Source organism: Lycorma delicatula, chromosome 4 (assembly GCF_047948215.1).
Source record: "Lycorma delicatula isolate Av1 chromosome 4, ASM4794821v1, whole genome shotgun sequence".
Taxonomy (NCBI): Eukaryota; Metazoa; Arthropoda; class Insecta; order Hemiptera; family Fulgoridae; genus Lycorma; species Lycorma delicatula.
This window is the reverse complement of record NC_134458.1, coordinates 22077330-22102489: the sequence shown is the minus strand read 5'-3', so window position 1 is coordinate 22102489 and position 25160 is coordinate 22077330. Positions and strand designations below refer to the sequence as shown.

At 42.3% G+C, this 25160-nt stretch overlaps 1 protein-coding gene across 3 annotated transcripts in view; it reads left to right on the top strand.

Annotated features, from left to right (window-relative positions):
- Positions 1 to 25160, top strand: part of LOC142323184 (uncharacterized) — a 109294-nt gene that overhangs the window by 18767 nt on the left and 65367 nt on the right. The window contains exons 2-3 of one of the 3 annotated variants that reach the window (XM_075362491.1): positions 394 to 510; positions 6175 to 6220. In XM_075362491.1, the coding sequence (XP_075218606.1) occupies positions 418 to 510; positions 6175 to 6220 (139 nt within the window). In that variant the 5' untranslated portion in view covers positions 394 to 417. Of the gene's footprint in view, positions 1 to 342; positions 511 to 6174; positions 6221 to 25160 lie in introns of those variants that run through there. The other 2 variants (XM_075362492.1, XM_075362493.1) reach the window with 2 other exon arrangements.

Below are 25160 nucleotides of genomic sequence, written 5' to 3'. Positions count from 1 at the left end.
TAATCGAAATTTTCCACAAAATTTATTTGTAGATGTGTGACGTTAGCAATTGAATTTAATTACTTTTTATAATTAAAAATCGTATACGACTAGAAAAAAACACTTACTGGTGTAATGTATAAACTACAGACATGCGGTAAAGTACATTGTCTATATCGATTAGAAATCAAATAAGAAACAAATAAATAAAAATATTACAAAACATTAATTAGGCTATATTTAAAAAATTATCTTAAATAATTGTATAAAGTTAAACCGAGCGATTTCATTTTTAATTGCGAGGTTTTAAGTGTTTATCTTATCAATTTTTCATTTGTATCTTTAAATAACAACGAAAAATATCATACGGTTGTAAAAAGTGTTTTAATAAGTATTTTTTGTGTGTATTTTCAGGTGATAGATTGGCGTGATCAGAATATGACTGACTGTTTAAAGATATTATTTGCGAATAGTTTACTCGCAATTAGTGTTAATTCTTTTGAATATTTAGCGCCTTATTGCGTCGCTCAGGTAATTTTTTATGTAATTAATCAGACTTAATTTTGTAAAAACAACTGAATAAAAACGAACTTCATAAAATAACACTATCACCACGTATTTATATTTTAATATTTACGTTATTAATCGTATTTGTAAGATATTAGCTCATTAAAGATGAAAGATAATGTCTTTAATCTATTATTATATCTTATTCTACTGTACGTTTACCTGCACACGTGATCATAAAGGTGTGTTTATACCGAAATTTTTTCGTCAACAAAAGTTATTGAAAGTTTATTTTGGTGTTGAAAACAATTTATCCGACAATTATATAAAAATATCTTTATCTGTTTTCTGTAGAATTCAAAGTTTTAATCGCAACTATATAAAAATTGTACTTATATACGTCATTGACTGTTCGGTATCGTTTTTCTATCTATAATAACGGAAGATAATTGGTTTTATCTACAACGGGCGTATAATGTATTTCCAACAATGATTATCAGGCGATATCATGAATTTAAAGTCGTGTCTTTTATACTAGTACATAAAAAAATGTTTAAATAACAAAATTTACTAGTAAATAACCATGTCATCTTACGAACGACATACTGGAAAAAATTGAGTTTTATAACGTATTAAAACTTAATTTTTCTTATATATTGCGATTTTAACGTTCTTTAAATTTTGTTTACGGATTATATAAAATTATTTTTTTATATTTAAGAAAATTTTTATCTATAGTATAAATATTTTTTTTAAACTTTGTACCGAAGGCCGGTTTTAACATAGTGGGAATTTAAAAAAAAACTTATTTCGGCTCTCAGAAATATAACACATTTATTTTACTCTGAAATAAAAGTACTACGGTACACGTTTATACTTTCATAATTTTAGTTAGAAATACTACATCGGTTCTCAGCGTTCAATGCGATACTGTTGTACAGACGGTCGACGTTCGTTTTAACTGATATTCTTTTTTTAAGTAATTGGTTATTCGGCGTCACGCTGATAATAGAAATTTCGCATCGCACGTTAGTAGATCGGAATGCTATTTAAAATGGCTTTCTTTCGTTTAATTGAATAATTAAAAAATTAAATAATAAAGGTCATTAAAGAATAATTGAACAATTAAACAGTTTAATTTAAACGATGATATTCGTGTTTTACTAGAATACGAAATTCTACTTAATTCACGGGAACGTGTTTGCGGGCAAGATATGTTTTTGGGAACCGGGTCGCACAATCGGCGGATTTGTCCAAAATGTGACGTCTTGAAGTTAGCGATTATAAATAGGATAATTCTCTTCTGATATATTTTTACTTTTAATATTTAAGACATTAAAGCTTTAAAAATTAAAATAGAAAAATATAGAAATGGGACACGCGAATAGGATAATTTTCGAACAGTTTGTATAAATAATAGATCGAGTTAGGAGTATAAGAAAGTTAAATTAATGAGGTTTTGTACATCTCTCTTACTTAAAAAGAAAAAAAAAAAAATCATAAATATTATCTTTTTCATTGTAATTGTTTAAATTATGAAACGCATTGCAGAACGCAGATATTTAAGTTTTTGATTTGTTCAGTAATGTTTTTCAATTCTTCAGTTTATGATTTCTTTTCATTAAATCTTTCTTTTTAAAAATAAAAAATAAAATCACTTAAAAAATTAAATCAAATCACTCTTACTTAAATATAAAGATTTTGATAACTGATTAACGTTTCCGTTCAGAATAATCGACAGTCAAACTTTTTTCGTCAAGAATCCGTAGATATTCTTGCGTTATATATAGTACCGTACTGTCATCTTCCTAAACCCACACTTCATTGTTATTTATTTTAAAAGTCAATGATCAAAAAATACTTTTAAGTAGGTGGCATTCTGATGAGCTGTACTGATACTGTTCGATTTTTTTAGTTTAAAAGTAGTTGAGAAATAGGAGTACGGCGTCAATAGTACTCCTTGCTTGTGGGAATTTCCCTTTTCCCTTAGCAGGATATTTTTAATTCCGCAGTGATACCAACTTGAGTAATATATTTGCTTTGAATATTATTTATAATAATTAATTCAAAGGTTGGTACCGCTGAGGATTAGCTGTTGTGTAGCGGTCGGCTTGAATTAAATAAATAAATAATATTTAAAGTGAAAAAAACTTGGTCGCCTAGGACTCGAACCGGTGATGACAGAACGCGACTGATTGACGTCTTAAACCAATCGACTTAAGTGGCTCCCTGAAGTACTGAGTGAAAAATGTTCTACATGAGCGATGAATTGTGAATTTTAACGTCATATCAGTCTGTACACACACACACCACCGCTACCACCGTCTGTACTGCTACCACCACCACCGCTTCAGACACGTGCCTACATAAAAATAACACTAATCACAAACATAGGAATGTGCTAAATTATCGTAATGCAAAACTCTCACCCCCTCTCACTTTCTCTCTCTCTGTGTGTGTTTGTAAACTTCCACTAATATATCGCGAAACATTCATTCAGCATTAAGACATTGTTTGCATGATGCCTGTATATAAAAAATAAAATATCTAGGTGTGTGTGTATGTGTGTGTGTGTGTTAAAAGATTTCCACGATCGACAGTAGCGTTACTTCTCTATGCCGCCCCGATCTAACACAATGCCATGCATATCAACAGGAACGTCAAACGCCTCCAGAGCGTACACAGAAGAATGCTAATTGGCGTAATAAACGCATATCGCACAATTTCATACGAGGCCGCGTGTGTGATGGCTGCAACTCCACCAATAGAACTCCTGGTGATGGAACGCTGGTTGCACTTCCACGGGATGGGGAAGCGTGAAGCCACAGAAGTCATACTGGATAAGTGGCAGGAGAGATGGAATAGATGCGCAACTGCTTCATGGGCAAGGAAAATGATACCTGACATTCGCCGATGGATCAACAGAAAACACGGTGAGATGAGTTTTTACACCACACAAGTCACGGTAACTTTGAGAAATATTTACATCCTTTTGGACGCCGGGACTCCTCGAGATGTATGTTCTGTGTCGAGGAGGACACTGTAGAACACACCCTATTCATATGTCCTAGGTGGATGGCCCTGAGACTGCGTTACGACATACAAGGTTTGACTGTTGAAGATATATCACCGTTCCTGACGGCCAATGAGAACAACTGGCACAATTTTGAATCCTTTGTCACCCAAGTTATTAAAGTTAAGGACGATGAAGGAAGAAGGAGGAGTTTTTATCATCGATGATTGGGCAATAAATTAAAGACCGAGTCCCGGCCTCGCAGTTGGTGGACGGGAATGACATAGTCGGGCCTGGCCTGCCTTCCGCGGGGTTAGAGACAGGCAAATCAAAAAGACCGAGACCTGGTTGCTGGGGCTGGGGCTGAGGACGGCATAGCCGGACTTGGTTCTGGCCTTAGGAATTTGAGGCAGGCAACAAAAATTAAAAAAAAAGATCCGACCGGGGGGGCCGAACTGCCGTGTCGGACATATAGCCAGTGGGTGGGGAGGCCCCCTTAGAGTAAAAGCGCACTCCCTCGGGCTGCGTATATTTAATTGGATAACCGGCCTGGGGAAGTAGGGGAAGAAAAAAAAATATATATCGCGTAAACATTCATTCAGCATTAAGACATTGTTTACATGATGCCTGTATATAAAAAATAAAATATCTAGGTGTGTGTGTGTGTGTGTGTGTGTTAAAAGATTCCCGCGATTGACAGTAGCATTACGCAACATATACACACACTATACTCTAACTTTGTATTATTACAAATAAAGTAGTAAATTTACACCCAGGAACTAAATATAAATGATGGACACAAAGATTACAACAATTAATTGATATCTGTTTTGTGATAGTTTCTTTCTAACCAAGTGGCCATCCGCCTGTATTTCGGGTTCAGTTCAGCGCGCGGGTAAGGTGAACGAAAATGTATTATCACGTAGCATCCGCTGTCATTGACAACAGCGAGTTCTTTAACTATAAACTCACCTCGGTTGCCGAGGAAGCCGTGATAATCAATAACTTCTTCCATGACCGTTGCTGAACTGCGAATGCGAGGTTATAGATAACTTTCTTAGTCCCCTTTATTATATCACGGTAGACGTGGTGGGGGTAACCATCCCCACCTTTTCTTCTACAAATTCATCATAGTCATCACCATCATCATCATCATTATGTACATGTAACGTTATGTTAGGTAATGAGATATTGGTATTAGTAGCGTTCACTATTTGTAACACTGCTACCGTCGTTGAAGGTAATGATGACGATGTAACATTCACTATGGTTTTGTCAATATTATCATTTAACGTTAGTTTAGGTAATGATAAACTCGTATTAGCAACGTTATCCATTACTTTTTCTCATTGCTTACATGTATAAATAAATAGAATAAATACAAATAAATAGACTATGACTATGATGGATTTGTAGAAGAAAACGTGGAGGGGGTTACCCCCACTACGTCTATGGTGATAAGAAAGGGAACTAAGAAAGTTATCTTTAACCTCGCATTCGCAGCTGAGCAATGCTTCAGAAACTTGGAGGTCAAGGGGAAAATTGGCCACTCACAAGCGTCGAGTCAATGTGGCGAGAGCCGCATTGTCGGACCTTGTTGCAGTTTCTTGATGCGATTGCTTTGTCCCGCTGCTGTGGGAATCTAATCTAGAGATATACATGGCTGACTACCAGCCAATTAAGGCTCCCAGTTCTTTAATGTGGTGGACAGGTACTTGCTGACATTCAGCGACCTAGGCGTGGCTGCGAATTGCTGTCTCGATGAAATAAATTTTAATTTATTGATGTCATATATATTTTTAGTAGTTGACGGTGTGCGCCTTCCCATTTTAGCAAATATATGACAAGTGAGCTGTAAGGGACCCGTAAGCCGGTGGTTTATGGCACCGCGCTTAGTCCGCTCACGCTGTTAGGTGAGCTCTAGGAGCTGTTTAGGATACTGGTCGCTAAACTGTTTGAGGCTCAGTAGCCGTTTGTGGTACAGATATTTGGTCGACCAAATGGGATTGTGGCAGGAGAAATGCCAAGTAAATCAATCTCCCATTATTATATCGATACTGTCCGTTCTTAAAATGTTATGTAATTTATTGCAGCTTTTTCTCCCTACTTGTATTATTTTAACCGTTATATTGAGACACGAAATGCAAAAGAGGTAGCTAGCTAGTTTTTGTTTTGTAATTATTAATGCCATCGAACTAGTTACATATTCAGATTAAATTTACAAAATATTAATAAAAAATTGAGTCTTAGTACTGTATTTGATTCTATATAGTATTTGAGATTCCATTTCATTTTTACAAATTTATAATAAACGAAAGAGTATAATAAGCAACCAAGAATAAAGCGGCAACCTTCTAACCTGGTATCGTCTTGCACTCATCGTAGTTTACACATCATTAAAAATATTGATTAAGGTTTTTAAAGAGGTCATCAGAGTTTGATTCCTATAGTGACGGTAGCAATATATAATCTTATTACCGCATATTTTAACGTCTGTTTGCATCGTCTCGTTTCATTATCAACTTCGTCACTGAACATCTCTCTATATATATAAATGGATGAACATCAGCTAAGAATATTAAATCTTTCTTTTAGAAATTTACTTTCAAAATATTTATTCCTACTATTTATTACCTCTTAACTTTTTTTGTGATATTAAATTTGTATTGTTTCAGATTAACAATGTCAGTTTTACTTGTACCATTTCAGAAACAAATACCGGTTAGTATTTTCACTTATATATTTTTTTAAAAATGTACTTATATGCAGAACAGGAAAATGCTTAAAAAATATTTTTATTAAGAAAAAATTACCAAGCAACATTATTTTTAAAAATTGCAACTTTAACGTTAATATGGCTACGCCTATAAAATTGGCCTCTTTATCTTCTTAAACGCTAAGAATAAAACCGAGCCCGTCATAATGGCTGAAATTTATAATTTGTTTCCTAAAGAATCATTTAAAATATGTAAGGAAAACTAAAAGATAGACTGAAACTAAAATAAAGGAGCATTTGGCTCATTATAAATAGAGATGAGAGAAATCGGCTGAATCTTAACGTTGCCTAGAAAGCAGTTTCAAAATTAATATATTAGAAATGATAGTTTAAGAAAAGGGCCGTAATAAACAAACATTAATTAGGCGAGAAACTTATTTTATCAAAAAAATACATATCTTCGTTGCTGAAAAGCGATAAGAGATTAATCTCTAATAGGTTTTGAAATGTTTAATTTGTTACTATTCGGTTTCTAACGTTTTCTTGCATATAAATATTAAACTGATACCCCCATCCTTTTATTTTTTTTATTTTTGAGAGGAAATATCTATTTGTGCGGTTTGAGGTTCGGGTTATCTATATCTTTCTTGTGATCAATTTTTGGTCGTATCCAATAAACGTATTAATTTTTTATCCGATAAATTTTCCTAAGCTAATTTTCAACTTTCGATTACGATTGTATAAAACTAAAATCGCTGGATGTGTTTTTTACTTTTATTTTGAAAAAAATATTATCATTTATTTCATTAACTAACGTTTACCTACTAAAAATATATTTTTTTTTAATTATTCTTTAATTAGTTAGTTTCTTTAGTACCTACAATAATGACTGTTCAACAAACGAATTGACCAATTTTATCAATAAAAAAATTGTAAAAGATTTTTGGGCGTTTTCTTGTTTTTAATTTACTTCAATAACCCATTTAGCACAGTTATTTTTGTTGTGTGTGTGTGTGTGTGTGTGTGTGTGTGTGTGTGTGTGTGTGCGTGTGTGTGTGTGTGTGTGTGTGTGTGTGTGTGTGTGTGTGTGTGTGTGTGTGTGTGTGTGTGTGTGTGTGTGTGTGTGTAGTCTACTATAATCATCAATATTTTATTCGTCATTAACCAATCACAAAATATTTCTTTGATTTAATTTTGTATTTAGGATCTATTTAAAACTGAATTAGGGTGTTAAACTGATTTAAATTTATGAATTATACAGTAGAAATGGTAATAATGATTATTTTGATCGATGAAATAAGCCGGGTAACCGTAGAAACTACTTTGTATCGTCAGTAAAAATTCAATTTCTCAGTTCGTTTGAGTGTGAAGTAAATATCGAAACGATTTCTATTTATCGTGTCAGTGGATTATCTATGAGAAATTGCTGTTACGCAATTTTATTTTCATTCTTAATGTTATTCGATTTAAAGAGTCGTCCGAAATACATGTCTGTAGTAAGTGATGGAAGAGCGTCCACAAAATGTGAACAAAGTGGACCGCAGTTTAATCATTGTTTAATTTGTTTTCTTTTTCAGAAAAAAGATTCTACTATTCTTTTGTACAATCACAATTAAGAATTTACAAGTAATACGAACTTTATGTTATATCAATGAAATATCATAATTTTATTAAGAATTCCACCAGTGAATCGATACGTTCACATAATTCAAAGACGGTAAATAGTACATCGGCGAGGCATTCATCATTAGTAATGCTGTTAGTAGAAGAACGGTCGAATGCAGTGTGTAGCTGTTAAACTGTGTGACACGTCGGTCATCTCTTGTACTTTCATCTTAAATACATTTTACCTTGTTCTCGATCGGCTATTTATATTTCATTCCGCAAATATTATTTCTGGACCTATTTACATTAGGCTTTGGTTTAGTCGCATTACTGGAATTATTTTATGATTACAACCCAAAAATATTACACATAAATAGATATAACAAATTTAGAAGAAATAAGTTAAAATACCGAAAGAAGTTCTTTTACCGAAACGTTGCAAAACGGTTAGAATTACTGAAAAGTCGATCGAGGCAAAGTTTTAAATAATAGAATCTTCTTATAGTCTACATCATATGTGTGTCTTCAACGGTTAACAAATACGTAAGTAGAAAATAATGCTGATTTTTAACACCCTTTCGAGCACAAATTGCTGAAAACTGATGTATGTATGATATTACTATCATCTTTACTGTTAGAAATTTTGTTGCATTCAACTTTTATCCATAACATTATTTTTCCACACCTACAACCATTTTTCAGCGTTTCGAGAACAACCTGAGAAATCATTAAATTTATCGGTGCTATCCGATGTACTCGTATTTCACAAAATTTTGTGTATATAAATTTACGTATAATTCTTTTAATCTGCAACTTAGAAGAAATTACTGGGAACATACAGACTTTATTTTTCATTTTTATAAGCGAGTAAAAACAAATTTATTTGTATAAAATTATTTGATATTGTATACTAGTTCATTCTCTGTTACTATGAATTTTCAGTGGATTAAATCTGTAACAATTCTTAATGTAAATCTGCACCGAAAAAACGTATTATCAATTAACCTGGAAGGTCGACTCGTACCTTCCGGAATGTTCCTTGATGGTTGAACTGGCGTTGAAAAACGAAAATCTCAAGCGCACAAACCAAGCCCTTGATTCAGTCGTTCCTCGACTGTTGGGCAAGGTGGAACAGGTGGTGAAAGGAGTTGAAGACTTCAAACCGGAAACGGGGAGGGTCCTTGGCGAGATCCACACTTCTCTGAAAAGGGTGGAGGAGAAGGTAAAAAAATCTTCTGCGGTAACAGCCGCGCCGGGACCTAAGCGGGTTAGTCCCCCGCCACCAGTCCAGGCGCAGGCTATCAAAATTAAGCGGGCCATCGTCAAGTTGGTCTATGTGACGCCTCGTCTGGGGGCTTCATCTGCGATGACGGAGCTGACCCTGAAGAAGTTCCTGGACCCTCGGAAGGAAAGTTAACCGATTTCCAAGTCACAGAAACAAGGGACCATGAAGTCGTCTTAGTGGTTGTTAATGAGCAGCAGGCGAAGCGGCTGCTAGAGACCGACGTTCTTAGGAAGAACGGGCTGAAGGCTCAGTGGCCGGCCTATCGGAGTCCGCAAATATTAGTCTACGATTTGCCAAAGGCAACGATTGTAAAGCAGCCCGAAATCCTCAGGGCTACACTTAGCCAAACTCCTGTGTTGGATATGGCTGCCGAGGACTTACTTGTCAAGGGGACCAGGGTGGTCCGACAGTTGGGGTGGAAAAAGGCCCCGAAGAGCCGCTGGATAATTGAGACCTTACCAAAGAAACGGCAGGTATTGGTGGCCGGTGGTCGGCTGTTCCTTGAGTGGACCTCTTGCAGGTTGTCAACCATACAAAAGTACCCCGGTGCTTCAAATATCGAGGTTTTTGGTCACACTTCTCTCCGCTGTAGAGCACAGTCGGAGATGTGTGGTCATTGCGCCCTTGCTGGACATAGGGCAGTTAACTGCCCTAATAAGACCGCGTCTGCAAAGTGGCGCTCCCTGTGCCTTTGTGAAAGGCTTTGATGCCGAACACCGGGTCGATGGCAAACAATGCAGATTGTATAACGTATCCCGGGCGAAGATCATAAAGAATACGGCGTATGGCGACGCCTGAATTTGGGGAAGCTTTCAAGGACGGTCGTCACCTTGTTGAACGCTTGCGCCTGGGGCAGTTAAACCTGCATTATTCCCGGGTAGCCACCAATGAAGCCATTAGGATCCTTGAGGAGTACGACCTCGAGGTTCTCTTGGTTCAGGAGTCTTACACGGTCGGAGATAGTGTGGTCAGCTTCTACGGGGTTGATGTTATTCAACCTCGTGGGAGACGGCCGCTCTCTGTGATCGTGTTCGGCTCGTTCTCGTTGGGTATCTTCTGGATGTCCCAGTTCTGATGAGCGGTTCATCGTTGTTCGAGGGGTACGCTCAATGTCGTACTGGTATCGAGATACTTCCAGCATGGATGGAGTATCGATGACTTGTTGGCGAAGTTGGGGAGCATTGTGGACGGTCTCCCAGGCATCAGAGTGCTGGTTGCTCTAGACGCTAACGCCAAGTCTTCTGCCTGGGGTTTACCAATCACTGACCCCAGAGGCCCCCAAGGGGGTGGATGCGGTCTTAAATTGCGGGGAGGTAGTGCTCTAAGGTGACCAAGCACACGCGGTAATTGCGGGGTTAGCATCCGTCCTGGCGGACCTTGGCCGTAAACTCGGGGTCCCGGGTTGTGTCGGTGAGTCGGTCTGCACACTCGTGTGTAGTGTGTCGCAGTAGGGGCACATCTCGCTGCTACCACCTGAAAATGGGACAGTGGTCAGCGGTGAACGCTGGGACTGCAGCCTCTTTTAGTAACTCGGTGTGGTGTTGCGTGGTGGCAGGGAAACCTGCTACCACTAAAATAGTTCTGGCTTTTCACCTTCGGAAAAGTTACCTGCTGACGAGATTTGAAAAATATGCTATCTTGGTCGCCACCCGGTGATAGGTAAGAGATCTGAGTCCGCTAGTGCTGGCGAACCCGAGGAATTCTCTGTGTGTACAGACGGCTTCATCAGCGTTGAAGTGGGTCTCGTCGGTGTGTGCTTGGAAGGAGTTCCGGCACTATGAGGGGTACTATGCACGGGGGCACCCCTGGCGCTTTGTGCTGTATGGGCAGTGGGGCGGGAAGAGAGTCGCCCAATGCAAGGAGTGTCGGTAAGGATTTTCTGTTTGTTCGGCTTGCGACCAAACTTTTATCTTTGCCTATTTCTTATTTAAATTTCTACTACACGATGTCAACAAGTGCTTGTGCGGTTTCCCTGGCGAGGCTGGTAGATGAGAGGCATGGTTCGGCGGCAGGTGGGACGGTATCCGGTACCTTGTCGCAGAATTGCGAGCCTCTCCTACTAGTAGAGCGAAAGAAGCTGGAGCGACTTTGCTCCGATGTGCTCAGTGCATTGGAGAATGATAAGGCGCGAAAGGTCAGTAAGGATAAAATGGAAAAGGTCGATGGTGCCTTGCGTGGTATCCGCTGCCTGTTTGAGGATAACGAATTAAACAGACCAGGTTGATGGGCTAGGTGACTGGCCTGCAATAAACCTCAAAAGAGGTGGTAGGTGGCGTTTGAACTCTGTTCGCAGAGCTCAAGGAAGCAGTAGTGGCTGAAGTCACTTCGGTTAGTGCTTCGTTTATTCAGGGGAGGATGCAGAAAGAAATGAATACTGTTAGAAGGGAGGCAAACGTGCCCTCCTTCGCTGAAGTCGCCAGAAGGCGCCACCGATCATTAGAGCCAACAAGGGTGTTCCTTCTGTTGTCCAGAAGAGACCTCTACGAGCTAGCCTGGCTGTGCTTCTTTCCCGAGGAGGGAAACCAGATGACAACCACCGACCTCGAACAGAAGGCCAAGGAAGTACTGCGGCCGGTTGTGGACACGCTTCAGGTAAGGCGTGTCAAGCGCATCTCTGGTGGTGGACAAGACTCAATTGAGTCTTGTCCTCAACCAGGAGTGGGCTAAGGCTGACATTAAAGTTAAGGTCCCCGTGAAGAAAGGTCCGAGGGTACTGATTTCTGACGTGCCATCGGATATAGGGAAGAAGGACTTGCCGGTTGCCTTACCAATGCAGAACGCACAGGGTATGTCGTGAATTACGGAGGAAGACCTTGCGAAAGAGTTCTCCAAGAAAAATCGTCGCCTTAGTCGTGCGCGTGATGCGTACACTGTAGAGCTGGAATGCTCACCCCGTATGTGTGATCTCCTGCGTAGTCGAGATCGATGATTCATCGGTTTTGGTTGTTGCAGGATCGACGACCATGTGGCCCCGTTGCACTGTTTTAAGTGCTTTGCCTTTGGTCACTTGGCTAAGCGATGCTCGAGTGAGCCTCTTTGCCGTACCTGCGGTAAGGAGGGTCACAAGATGTGGTACTGTTCTGATACAAAGGAGAGTCAATTAACCTGCCTTAATTGTACAAGGGCCGGCAAGTCAGGTGAGGACATAAAGCACGCCACCATTAGCGTGGCCTGCCCGGTGCGAAAGAGAGTATACACCAGGGAGTTGCACCGCACCTCCTATAAATAGGCTGAAGAAGGTCAGATAAACGTAGTCCGTTCCAGGAGTTCCCTGGACAACTGCGTTAAAATCACGGAGAAATTAAAGCTAGATGTTGTTTTAATTCAAGAGCTCTATTGTATACGTACCAGGTTCCAAGGCAGCGAGGAACTAAAATCATAAATACGAGTGGAGCTGACCACGTATGGGCTGCCACGTATGGGGCGAACCCGGGTCTAGGAGCAGTTTTGGTGTCACAGTTTACGACTGCACACTATGCATGTAGTGAGATCAAAATTGGTAGGGAAAGCATCTTTGTTTTCAATTTGTATTGTCAGTACCGTGACTCGTAAGGGAGATACATTGACGTGCTGCGGCGAATTGCCCGTACGTACGAAAATGCGAACCTTGTTATCGGAGGCGACTTTAACGCGAAATCAGCGCTTTGATTCGGCGAGAGAGTTACTGACAAAGTTAAGGCATATGAAGAAGTAATCATTGAGTCGGGTCCCAATGTGCTGAATCAGCCTTCCAGGTTTCGTACTTTTCATAATCTGCGAGGGAGTGCAAACATAGATGTAACTTTGTGTAATAGGCTTGCGCTGGGCAAAATTAATAACTGGAGGATACATCCTAAACAGTTTAGCGATCATCGGATGATCGTGTTTCAATTTTATCTGGGACCTGGTGTGAGAGTCACTCTCGCTGTGGAGGGAAAACTTCTCACTCGATAAGCGGATTGGAGGAAGTTTGATGAAAATTCTACAAGCCACTAATTGGGAAGAGGGCGGTATTCTCCCGAACTCGGTGACGCGGATTCAGCAAAAGCTGATAGAGGTAGCAGAGGCCTCGATGCTGCGCGCAAGAGACTGTAAAGTCTTTTGCCTGGTGGTCTAACGATTTCGATAGATTACGGCGGATTATGTATAAGGACCGCAAACAGTACCAGCGGTGTAGGAACCCTGAAAGCCGGGCTGTCCTGCAAGAGGCATATAAATAAACCAGGCGCCGTCTCGTGAATACGGCGTACATGAAGAGACTTGCAGCTTGGCACACGTTCTTAGCGGATAACAGGGGAGATCCATGGGGTGCGGTTTATAAAATCGTAATGGGCAAAAAAGCCAACGCGGATATATATACAACCCTTCGTACGGGTGATGAATCTCAAGCTGACGCGAGTAGCACCACATGCTACGCGCTTCGAGCCTTGCTGTCAGCGGATGAAGAGCTCACAGATGTGAATTTCCATCGCGAACTTAGAGGGGTGGTTCAGGACATAGGCCGCTGCTCTGACCCTGTTCAGGGGATTGGAGTTTGGACCAGGTGAAGAAAGCAGTTTTCACCTTGCCTAGTAAGAAAGCTCTCCTCTATGAATCATGAGACCTTGCCGTTGGTGAGGGGGCTTGGGTGCTCAGTGATACAGAGTAGCTGGACCGAAGGTGCAACCATATCGGAGAGGTATCTGTTGAGAGCCAGACTAAGGAATGATTTCTGAAATAGGGCAGCAGCTCCTTCAGTAGTTGTTAGGGGCGTAAGTCAGGACGACTTAAACGGCCATATCAACATCACTCAGTCCTCTGAGTACTGCGCAGCTGAAAGCAATGGAAAACTACAGCTGCTGGTTTTCCAAGATAATGTGGATCTCTGCATTTTCATATAGCAATGATGGAGGCGCCTTCCTTGGTAAAATATTCCGGAGGTAAACTAGTCCCCCGTTCGGATCTCCGGGTGGAGACTACTAAGGAAGGGGCCACAAGAAAATTAAAAAATAACATTCTACGAGTCGGAGCGTGGAATGTTAGAAGTTTAAAAAAGGTTGGTAGGCTAGAAAATTTAAAAAGGGAAATGGATAGGATAAATGTGGATGTAATAGGAATTAGTAAGGTTCAGTGGGAAAAGAAAGGCGACTTTTGGTCAGGTGATTTTAGAATAATTAACTCAGCTTCAAATAATGGGTAGGCAGGAGTAGGTTTCATAATGAACAAGAAGATAGGGAAGAGAGTAGAGTATTTCAAAACGCATAGCGATAGAATCATTGTAATAAGGATAAAATCAAAACCTAAACCGACAACGATTGTTAACGTCTATATGCCTACAAGCGCCCATGATGATGATGAGGTAGAGTGTGTATACGAAGAGATTGATGAAGCAATTAAACACGTAAAAGGAGATGAAAATTTAATAATAGTTGGAAATTGGAATGCAAGCATTGGAAAAAGCAAGGAAGGAAATATAGTGGGTGAATATGGGCTGGGCAAAAGGAATGAAAGAGGGGACAGACTTATAGAGTTTTGCACGAAGTATAATTTAGTAATTGCCAACACCCAATTTAAAAATCATAATAAAAGAAATACACTTGGAAAAAGCCAGGCGATACTGCAAGTTATCAGATAGATTATATCATGGTTAAGCAAAGATTTAGAAATCAACTCGTTGACTGCAAAACTTACCCTGGAGCAGACATTGATAGCGACATAATTTTGTGATAATGAAATGTAGATTGGGGTTTAAAAACCTGAAGAAAAGGTGTCAGATGAATCGGTGGAATTTAGGGAAGCTCGAAGAAGAGGTAAAGAAGATTTTTGAGGAGGACATAGCCAGAGGTCTGAGTAGAAAAGATAAGGTAGAAAATGTAGAAGAAGAATGGGAGATTGTTAAAAAGGAAATTCTTAAATCAGCAGAAGTGAACTTTTTTTTCCCCTACATCCCTGGGCCGGACATCTAATTAAGTATACTCGGCCCAGGGACGTGTCTTTTGACTCTAAGGCGGTCTTCCCGCCCACCGGTTTTACACCCGGCAGAGGAGGTCATCCGCCCCGGTACTAGATATTTTCTTGCCTGCCTGTAATTCCCGCCGACGAGGGCAAAGCCCGGCTATGCCGTTCCCCACTCCCGCCGACAGAAATTGCCACAAACCGGTGCAACCAGCTCAAGGAGCGCACGCACCCCCAAAACCAGCCACACCGGCCACTATTTGCCACTTCCGAGGGTGATAAAAGGAGTTCTCCTTCATCGATAAGACCGAGAATAGATTGTTTCGGTGATCCGAAAATTGCTCGAATTTTCTTCCATACAGTAGACTTGGGAGTAGTGCGTGAGATAGTGCTCACGTATTTCGTCCATGAATTCCTCTTAGCGTCCAAGAATACTCGACGGCACACCGCTCTAGCCCTGCGGTATAAATTTAGATGTTCTGTTGTAGGCCTACGATTAAATTTGCGTAGTGCCTGCCGTCGATTCCTAATAGCATATTTGCAATCATCGTTCCACCATGGAACGAAAGAACTTCTAGGATTACCCGATGTTTGTGGGATATATCTGTTGGCATTCTCAAGTATCATGGACGTAAAAGAAGAATATTGGTCGAGGATGTTCGCTCCATCGTCATACTGAGATTGGAATGCTTTATGTTATCCGTTCCAATCTGCCTTTTCAACAATCCATCTCCGTGGCCATCTTTTAATCTCGCAGTCTACACCGAAACTAATAATAATTGGTCTATGATCACTGCCGTGAAAGTCATCACAAACTGACCAATTAAATGAGGGAGCACATTCGGTTAGCATATGGAATAGATCAAGGTTAGATACAGTACCAGTTGATAAGGACATGAATGTGTGTGACCCATTATTCTGTAGGCAAAGGTCAAAGTCTTGTCTCAATCTGTTTATCATATTTCCTCGAGTGGAGCAGAAGGTTGAGCCCCAGGAAATATGATGGGCATTGAAGTCTCCTACTATTAACGATGGAGATGGTATTTGCGTGAGGAGATTTGAGACATCTAAAGCACTGAACTCAGTGTTCGGTGAGAGATACAGATTGCAGATATGCAATTTGAAGGGAATAGAGACCTTTACTCCAATAGCAGGAATGACAGTGGTTAGTTGAATTCTTGTAGCTGACACCCCATTCTTCATGAAAATCGCTACTCCACCACTCTCCCTACTATCTACTAGGCAGTCGTATCTCTCACAGAAGTATCCTCTGAGTGTAATTGTGTCATGTTGTAGAAGGTGAGTTTCTTGGAAACACATGATTAGTGGATCATGTGGGTGCGCTAGTACTCTAATATCTTCAATGCGCGACCAAATACCTCTAACATTCCGCTGAATAGTGTTCATAAGTGTAAAAAATAAATAAAAAAATTAAATTTCGGAAATTATATAAAAATTAGTTGTACGTGATTCGGTTTTTCTTTTTTGTATTTTTTATTTTAAAGAAATCCGATGCCCTAGGGTCGGGTGGTTCTTCAACCATATCCTCCAGTAAATGAGGTGATGGTGGAGGAGATTTATTTGAATGGGATGCTACAGTTAACATCCCAGAGGTGGTGGTTATGTGGATTCCCTTTACGGGGAGCTTATTAGGTGGCTTACTGCCAGCTGTGATAGTCGCTACTCATGCCGGTACGACTTTGGGAGCAGGAACTTTCGTGTGTATCACACTGTTGGACTCACTAACTGCGACGAATGACGTTTTATACATGTTTGTCAGCTCTGAGATAGTGACTGTAAGTGAAGCTACTTGATCAGAAAGCATCTGAACAAGTTTTTTAAGTTCATTGCAGGATCCGCACTGCTGATTATTAACGTTTGTAAGAGTTTGTTTCGATGTAGCGGTAGCAAAAGATACATCTGGTTTAACCAGGTACCGTGAATTATTTAACTTTTTGTATTCTCTTCGTGCGGCCGGGAAAGATAGCTTTTGCTCCGTACAGATTTTGAGAATTACCTTTTCTTCTTTAAAGATTGGGCAATCTCGGGAGCGGGCTGTATGTGGACCACTGCAGTTTGCGCATTTTTCACTTTCTTCGCAGTTAGTGTCATTGTGACCTTCTTTAGCACATCGAGCACAGATCTCAGTTTTCGTACAAGATGTTGTAGTGTGACCAAAACCTTGGCATCTGAAACATCGCCGTGGGTTGGGTATGAATGGTCGTACCCGAACCGAGAGGTAACCCACTTTAATCTTTTCTGGTGGAACAGGGAGATTGAAAGTTAGTATAAGAGACGGTGTCGTGTCGGTTCTTCTGTTCCGTTCTGCCGTTTCGTAATACGTTTCACTTCAACAACATCTTGGTGGCAAAGCTCGTCAACTATTTCAGTGATATGTATATCTAAGAGGTCTCGACAAAAAATTACACCCCGGCTCGTATTTAAAGTTTTGTGGCTTTCTGCACTTATATTTATACCACCCATATTACGGAGACGTAAGATAGATCGACTCTGTTCGTCGTTGAATGTTTCGACCAGAATCGATCCGTCGCGTAATTTCCTAATGTTCTTCGGGGAGCCACTTGCACCTGTTACAGTTTTGTTTATTAGGAAAAGTGAAACCTTTTGGAGGGAGACACCTTCCTGACTATTTCGGAGAACAACGAATCGAATATTTTTAGAGTTCAAGTTAAAGATTTGCAGTTCTCTTCGATAGGACTTTTATCCTCGTCAGACAGAGCTGATCGAGGTCTCTTCACAAGACTTTATTTGGTGGTTTTTTCAGATGGACCACCAACCATCTTGGAATTTAATATAGGAACAGAAATTTTGGTCCCACGAGTACCGGCGAAAAATGGACCACTCCAGCAGAGCGCACGCGTACTGGAGCTAGAGCTAAGTACAACTGGGTTCGCCCTGGTGCCCAGAGGACATCGTTCGAGACTCACTACGTAGAGCCATTCACCCATCGGCACGATTTGTTCCCACCTTGGGTTACGGTTGCGTTTCGTAAGATGTCGCAACACCACTGAGTGTTAATGTAAGAAATATCAGTGTAGGATGTTGTTGTGTAATTGTGTAAGTGTTTATGTTGTAATTTATGTAGTGTTCTTGGTGTAGTATATGTGTATGATGTAAAGTGTTCTGCAGCTCACTATATAGTGGGAAGAAAAGCTGCAGAGGCTAGGCCCGTGGGGACCCCAGCCCCCAAAGTCTTAAAGAATAAGACTCCCCGTCGGGGTCCTACTTTTTTGCACACATTTTCTATGTGCCCACCAAACTTGAGATTTTTATTTATTGTCACCCCTAGGTATTTTGTATCCTTGACCTCAGTTATAACCTCTTCATGGGTCGTGACCCGAACGCCGCGCAGTCTTCTCCTACCCGTGAAGAGGATACACTTGCTTTTTGCCGGGGACACCTCCATGTTGTTGTTTATTAGCCAGTTGTCTATGAGTTGGAGGTAGCGATTTGCTTTATCCTCTGCATCACCAATTTCCTTATCTTCCACCAATAGTGCAATATCGTCAGCGTAAGTGACTACGCTGACTCCTTCCGGATAAGGCAAACGTAGCACCCGGTCGTAAAAGATGTTCCATAGCAAGGGGCCTAAAACAAACCCCTGCGGAACTCCACCGAAGACCGGAAATCTCACCATTCCCTCCAAAGTGCGAACCTCCGTCCATCTTTCAGACAGTTAGCAGTCAACCTGGTTTAGCAAGTGGTCACTAACATTCATTTCTCTGAGCGCCGCTACAATGGCCGTCCACGGTACCAAGCCAAACGCATTTTTGATGTTTAACTGGACCATCAATGGGATCCTTCTGGTCCTCCAAGTACTGCTTCGTACCTCCGCCGCCCAGCTAACCACTCTGTTTATCGCATCCAGCGTCAAACGACCGTTACGGATTCCATATTGCTCCAAATGTAGGCTTCCGCTTAGGTCCAGCTCCTCTTGGATCCTGGTAGCAAGAAGCCTCTCAGCAGCCTTACCCATATTATTTATGAGGCTGATAGGACGGTACTCGCAAACGCCTGGGCTTGTATTCGGTTTGGGAAGAAAAACCGTTCTGGCCTCCTTCCAGCATTGAGGGAAAGTGCGGTGTTGCAGCCCATAACTCAAAATGACCGTCATCTCCCACGGTACTATTCTAGCCAGGCTTTTAATGACCGCTGCCGGGACTCCATCTGGGCCCGGACTCTTCTTGTTATTTAATTTCTTAATTGCGGCAATCACCTCATCCTGTGCGAACCTGCCACGTTCGCACAAGACTGCCTCCCCTCTTATCGCTTCCTCCCGTGGGAAATGTACGGACATCTGGCGCGCCGCTTCGTCCCCATTCAGCGCAGGCACTCGCCTCCCCAATCGCTTCATTACTATTTGGAAGGCTCGCCACCACGGGTCAGCATCGAGCTCACCACACAGTTCCCTCCACTTAGATCTCTTGGCGTTCTTAATCAGGTAGTTCAACGTTTTCCGAGCCGTCCTATAGGCCTCCATAGTTTGTTCAATCTGAGCCTCAGATCTCTGTCTAGCTCTTAATCTTTGGGCCGTTCGTTTATTTCGCTTAAGTATGATTCTTTGTTCGGCGATCTCCTGGTTCCACCAGTACACAGGGTGGTATCTATGCTCCGTTTCCGGTATGCTGGAAATTTCGTTTGAAATTATTTCTTGGAGGACCTCCGGATTCAACCTTCTGCCGTCGGAGAATTTGCTTGCCGCTCTCTCCACAATTATGTTCACCTGTCTGCTAGTGAGTCTTCTTGCCGGGACCGTACAGCAGGGGTCGCTGAACAGACGTGTATTATCAAGGAGACCGCAAGGTGATCACTCCCGGTCTCCTCTTCCAAAACTCGGAATTCGGTTCTCCGTCACCGGTGGGGCGGCCCTACGCACAGAAGCCGATCGCAATCTGTCTCGTGTTTGATACCCCAAATTAGGAAGGATCATTTTTGGAGGCAATTTTTTCTCCCGTGACAGGTAAATAACTATTTTCCTTATAAATATACCCTCCGGTCCAGGCGGTATGACCAATATCACTTCCTCGGGTTTACCGACGACCCTCCTCATGGCTTTAATCACTTGCGCTGCGGCTGACTTTTCTCCTTCTTCGGTGTTGAACACCACCGTGTACCTTGTACCCCTCGAGGTAACACAGTTATCCTCCAACACGGTGGAGTCCTGGATGATCATGGCCCCTGGTTTGGTGCCATGAAACTGGTCATGAAACTTGGTCAAGTTAACATAGTGGCAGCTGTCCTCCCCAGGCGTTAAGTTGGTCATCTGGGTAAGCCTGTTCATCGCCCAGGTTGACCATCTGCTTGGCAGTCTCTCTAATAGTTGGTCATCAATAAGGTCTTGTTCTAGAATATCATCCTCCCTGTGGGGTCTATCTGTTTGTGTCCCCTGCGTATTTGTGTCAACACCAGCCGCTTCCTCCTCTACCAGTTGAAGCTCCTTGTAAATCTCAGATAACTCCCGCTCATGTGCTTTCATAAAAGCCGGGATGGATTTACCTAGGCCTTGCCTAATTGTAGTAGGGAGTGTTCCAGTCTACATGCAATATTCTTAAGGATTAGCGGGGCATCCTCCTCCTCGGATGAGCCCGCCCTGGCCCGTTTAACGCTCTTTGTCTCCGCAATCCTCCAAGTTTTCTTTTCCTGGGTTCTTGAAGACCCTGAGGCACTTACCTCCATCCCCTTCTCCATGGGGTTTGATGGATATCAACTATTTTGGTGTTTTTGGGCTCTCCGCCCAATTGGCTCAATGTGGGAGGGCTCCCCTCCCACAAGGAGGGGTTCAAAATTTTCAAACTTGGGGCCCAAAATTGGGCAAGAATTTTTTGAGGCGCCAAAAGATGCACAAACTCGTGATTCGCCTAGATCCGAAAGGAGTTTGTTCTAAACGCAACCGTTCAAAAGTTATTAAGGTTTGAAGTTTCCCTAATAACTGAGCAGTTTGACTTAGAAAAATTTTTCACTTGTCTCACAGCAAACAACGAAATATTTTCTAAGTCGTTGCTTACTTCTATTGACAGTCCTGTATTGTCCTGCCAATCGACTTAGAAAATTTTCAGCTGTATATCTTACAGCTATAACCAATGTTTAACCTATAAATTATTTTAAATATTTATAAATAATTTTCCAGTTCACCAAATCTCATGAAACTTTACTACCGTTTCTTGAACCCCTCCTCTTGAAAACTTATTAACTTCCAGAACCTGGCACCAAAACTTAACTGTCCAAAAAACACTTTTCCAGTACTTCTATTCTTCTAAAAGACAAATGGTTTCGTAACCAAAAAATCGTAATAAAACTGTAATCCGTAGATCAAATCTCACAAAATTTTAAACACTTGTCCGGTAACCTTTCCACTATAATCCTATCTACTTTTCCGATCAAAAATCCGTAAAAACCAACCAATTCACAGTATAACGCGGAGCTACAAAAACACGTCCGAACGGCTCGAGTACGCGCACCTAGATGTGGAAAAATCCGTTACCAGGGGAAGCCCGCAGGTTCCGTTCTCGGTCCTCTGCTGTGGAACCTGGTGTTTGATGGATTTCTGGGGTTGACATTCCCAGAAGGAGTCACAGCCCAGGCTTTCGCCGATGACTGTCTCCTTTCAGTTCGTGGTAATTCACGACCGCAGCTAGAGAATAGGGCGCAGGCGGCTTTGTCAACCGCCGAGGGCTGGATGGACATGCAAAATTTAAAGATTTCTGTGCCCAAGACGAAGTTTATGCTTCTGAAGGGTGCAGCCAAATTATCAAGCGGTCGAAACCCCCACATTAAGTATAAAAGCTGTATAATCAGCCGAGTAAGGATTCATAAGTACCTAGGTGTTTTGTTTGATGACAAGTTGCTTTTTAGTAACCGCATTAGGCAAGTTGCGGCGGATGCCGTGTCAGTGATTCACAAGCTTAGAAGGATTGCTCGGAAGGATTACGGGTTGTCGGGCCGCCAAATGTACATGGTGTACCGAGGCGTCTTCGAAAGTATAATCGCATACGCGGTGCCAGTTTGGGCGCATAGGTTGGAAAGAAATAGAGCACTGCTTCAAAATTTAAGGAGTACCCAGCGCAGAGCCATGATAGTATGCACTGGTGTATTTAAAACAACCTCCTACGAGGCTACTACCGTATTGGGAAAGGCTCTCCCAATCGATTTAGTGGTGAAAATTCGTGCAGTCATGTGGAAGTTGCGAAGAGGTCGGGAGGCCGAGGCATTTGGGATGCGGTTTCAAGCTGGGCTAGAACCGTAGCGGAACAGTGATCACAATGCACTGGAACTAAATTTCGTTCAGTTGCCCATCTCCCGTCTGCGGAAGAGGCTATGAAGCCTTGCGATGGAGACATGGCAGCTTGAATGGCTCACCACGATTAAGGGAAGATCCTTGTATAGGTTTATACAGGATTTAGGGGATGATATGCCTCGAATTCATTCTTAAGGGAAGCGGTGCCCAGGTGCTCACCAACCATGTAAATTTAAAACAATATCTGTTTCGTTTTCGCCTAGCGGCTGATGAGTTGTGTGTCTGCGGAGAGGTCCAGTCAAAAGGTGCACATGACGTTCGACTGCCCCGCTCTTTGGGAGGCCATAGATCGAGCCACCCTGGAACTTAGAGGTCGGGGGGAAACTTGGTCGCTCACAAATGGCGAGTTAGCGTGGCGAGATCCGCATTGTCAGACCTTGTGGGAGTTCCTCGATGAGGTTGCGATGTTCAACGGTCATCGGTAGTTTTAAGGGTTAGTGTAATGAAATACGGATTCCTACGGTGCTGCTGTTGGAAGCCTTTCTTAAGATATTGGCTGGCCACCAGCCAGATAAGCTCCAAGCGCTATTAATGGTGGACAGGTACTAGCTGGCATGCAGCGACCGAGGCGTGGCTGCTTAAATTGCTGACTTTAACTTATATAACTAATTCGATAGTTTTAATTGTAACAATGGGTGCGCCTCCCCGATTTAGTTTTAATTTTGACAAGTGAGCGGTTGGGACACATAACCGGGTGGTGTACAGCACCCTGCTTAATCCGCTCACGCTGATAGGTAGCTCACTAGGATCTTATAGGAAACGAGGTCGCAAAACCGTTCTAGAGGCATAGTAGCTATTTCTTGGCACGGACATTTGGTCTATGCTCTAGGGCGACCAAATGGGGTGGTGGCGGGAGAAATGCCAGTTAACCAAACTTCTCCCTTAATGTGAACTCCCTTTGTGACAACGCGCTCGGCTCCTTAGTGAAGCTTAAAAGTGTGTGCAATAGATAGTGGGGCTTGGACGTCCGTGCGTGCCGGGTAATATATATCGTGTACTATTCAAGGCGATACTGACTTATGCGTCACATTGCTGGAGTGAGGAAGTGGAATCTTCGGGAAGATTTGCTCCGAACCCAGCGCCTTGCTCTCAGTACTGTTTGTAAGTCATATAAGACAACTTCGACGGCGGCATTGCCAGTTCTTTCGGAGGTAATTCCTATTGACTTACTCGTGGTTGAAAGTGCGGAAATTTATAGAAGGGTTAAAAACAGTGAGGGTAAGAGCTCAGTTCGGAAAGAACAGGGAGAGTTAACGCTGCGAAACTTGAAGACTCGATGGGACACCGCGTCCACCGGTCGGGTAACCTACGAATTTTTCCCAGATGTTAAAGAGCAGATGAAGTTGAAGTGGCAGGATTGGGACCGTTACACTTTCTAAGGAGCGTGTAGGATCTTCACCGAGTTCGTAAACGAATTGGGTATTCTGCGCGGTTGAGGGGCAACCCTGGCCTATCTTCTTCAGGTTTAGTCTAGTTTTTAGTTAGATTTAAGTTTTTAGTTTTAGCACGACCACTAAGGCACTCTGGTAACAGGATAGCTCGAAGTGCACAACAGGTAGAGTTGCCACGCTACAAGAGGATTCTGGCCCTGGACTAAGGTGGTATAAACATCCACATGGCACACGAACAAAATGCACTAGCAAACACACACAACACACCTATCGGACTAGTCTGCTAGTCGGAAAAAATATCCGTGTGGCTGACAACACACTATTCCCAAGCTTAACCACGAAAAAAATGCATGCGAATACATCTAAATACATTTGCACGGCTTGAACTCACACACACTATTCTATCTTTCTATCTTACTTTTCTGTTTCCTTTCTATCCGGTACTCCGAGCTATACGCGCCCGTTCTCGAACGAGCTCGGCTAGTCAGGAGCACCTGGGGAAGTTTTTATAAGCTTCCTGTCATGCTGAGAGGTACCTCCACGTGGTCTCCGCTGGGCAACGGCGTCTCCATTCTTAACGTAAGTGTAGGGCTCTATCTTTTGATTTTGTTGAGTTCTACTAGCTACCTTTCTAAGCTAGCCAGTAAATGTAAATTGATTAGTTTTTTGCGGCGAGGTTTTCTTACTCGCTTCTTTTTCTGAGACGACGACTAAACTTTGATGAGACATGACCTGCAAATTTCCAGTGGCGTTCGCTGGATGGAGTACCGAGCCCAAGAACCAACGCGGGAGATGAGTCTCGTACTCAGGTACCCGGGGATTTTGGGTGCGCACCGAGTCGTAGACTATGACCGCAGAGGCGCTAGTCTCGCATAGTTCGTTGAAGCCAGGAACCTCTACTTGCTCAATGAGGCAAAACAACCGCCGACTTTCTCTTCTGAACTGAGGGAAAGTTACATCGATGTCATCTTGGTGTCGAGCGATCTGCTTAGATGTACAAGTAGTTGGGCTGTCGGGCCCGGGGCCAGTGTGAGGGATTATAGGCTTATAACCAATGAGATCGATTACGGTGGCTGTCCAAGAGCTCCAGATTTGGGTCGCTATAGCCTAACGGTCCTGGATCAGCGCAGCCTGCGGCCCGAGTGTGAGGTTGCTTTACAAGGGTTTGAATGGGGCATGGGACACAGGGAGGAGGTGGAATTGATGGCTGAACAATTTGGCCGGGCCATCATGACCGGCTAGATAGTGTCCTACGACGGCCTCGGCCAATGGATGGCCCTTAGGTAGTGGCCAGTCGGCTGATCGGCGAGTGCCTGAAGCCGTCATGACCGCTGCTGGATGGACATCCAAAATTTAGGATTTCTGTGCCCAAGACAAAGTTTATGCTTCTCAAGGGTGCAACCAACCAAATGATACCCTTCTCAAGGGGGTATCAT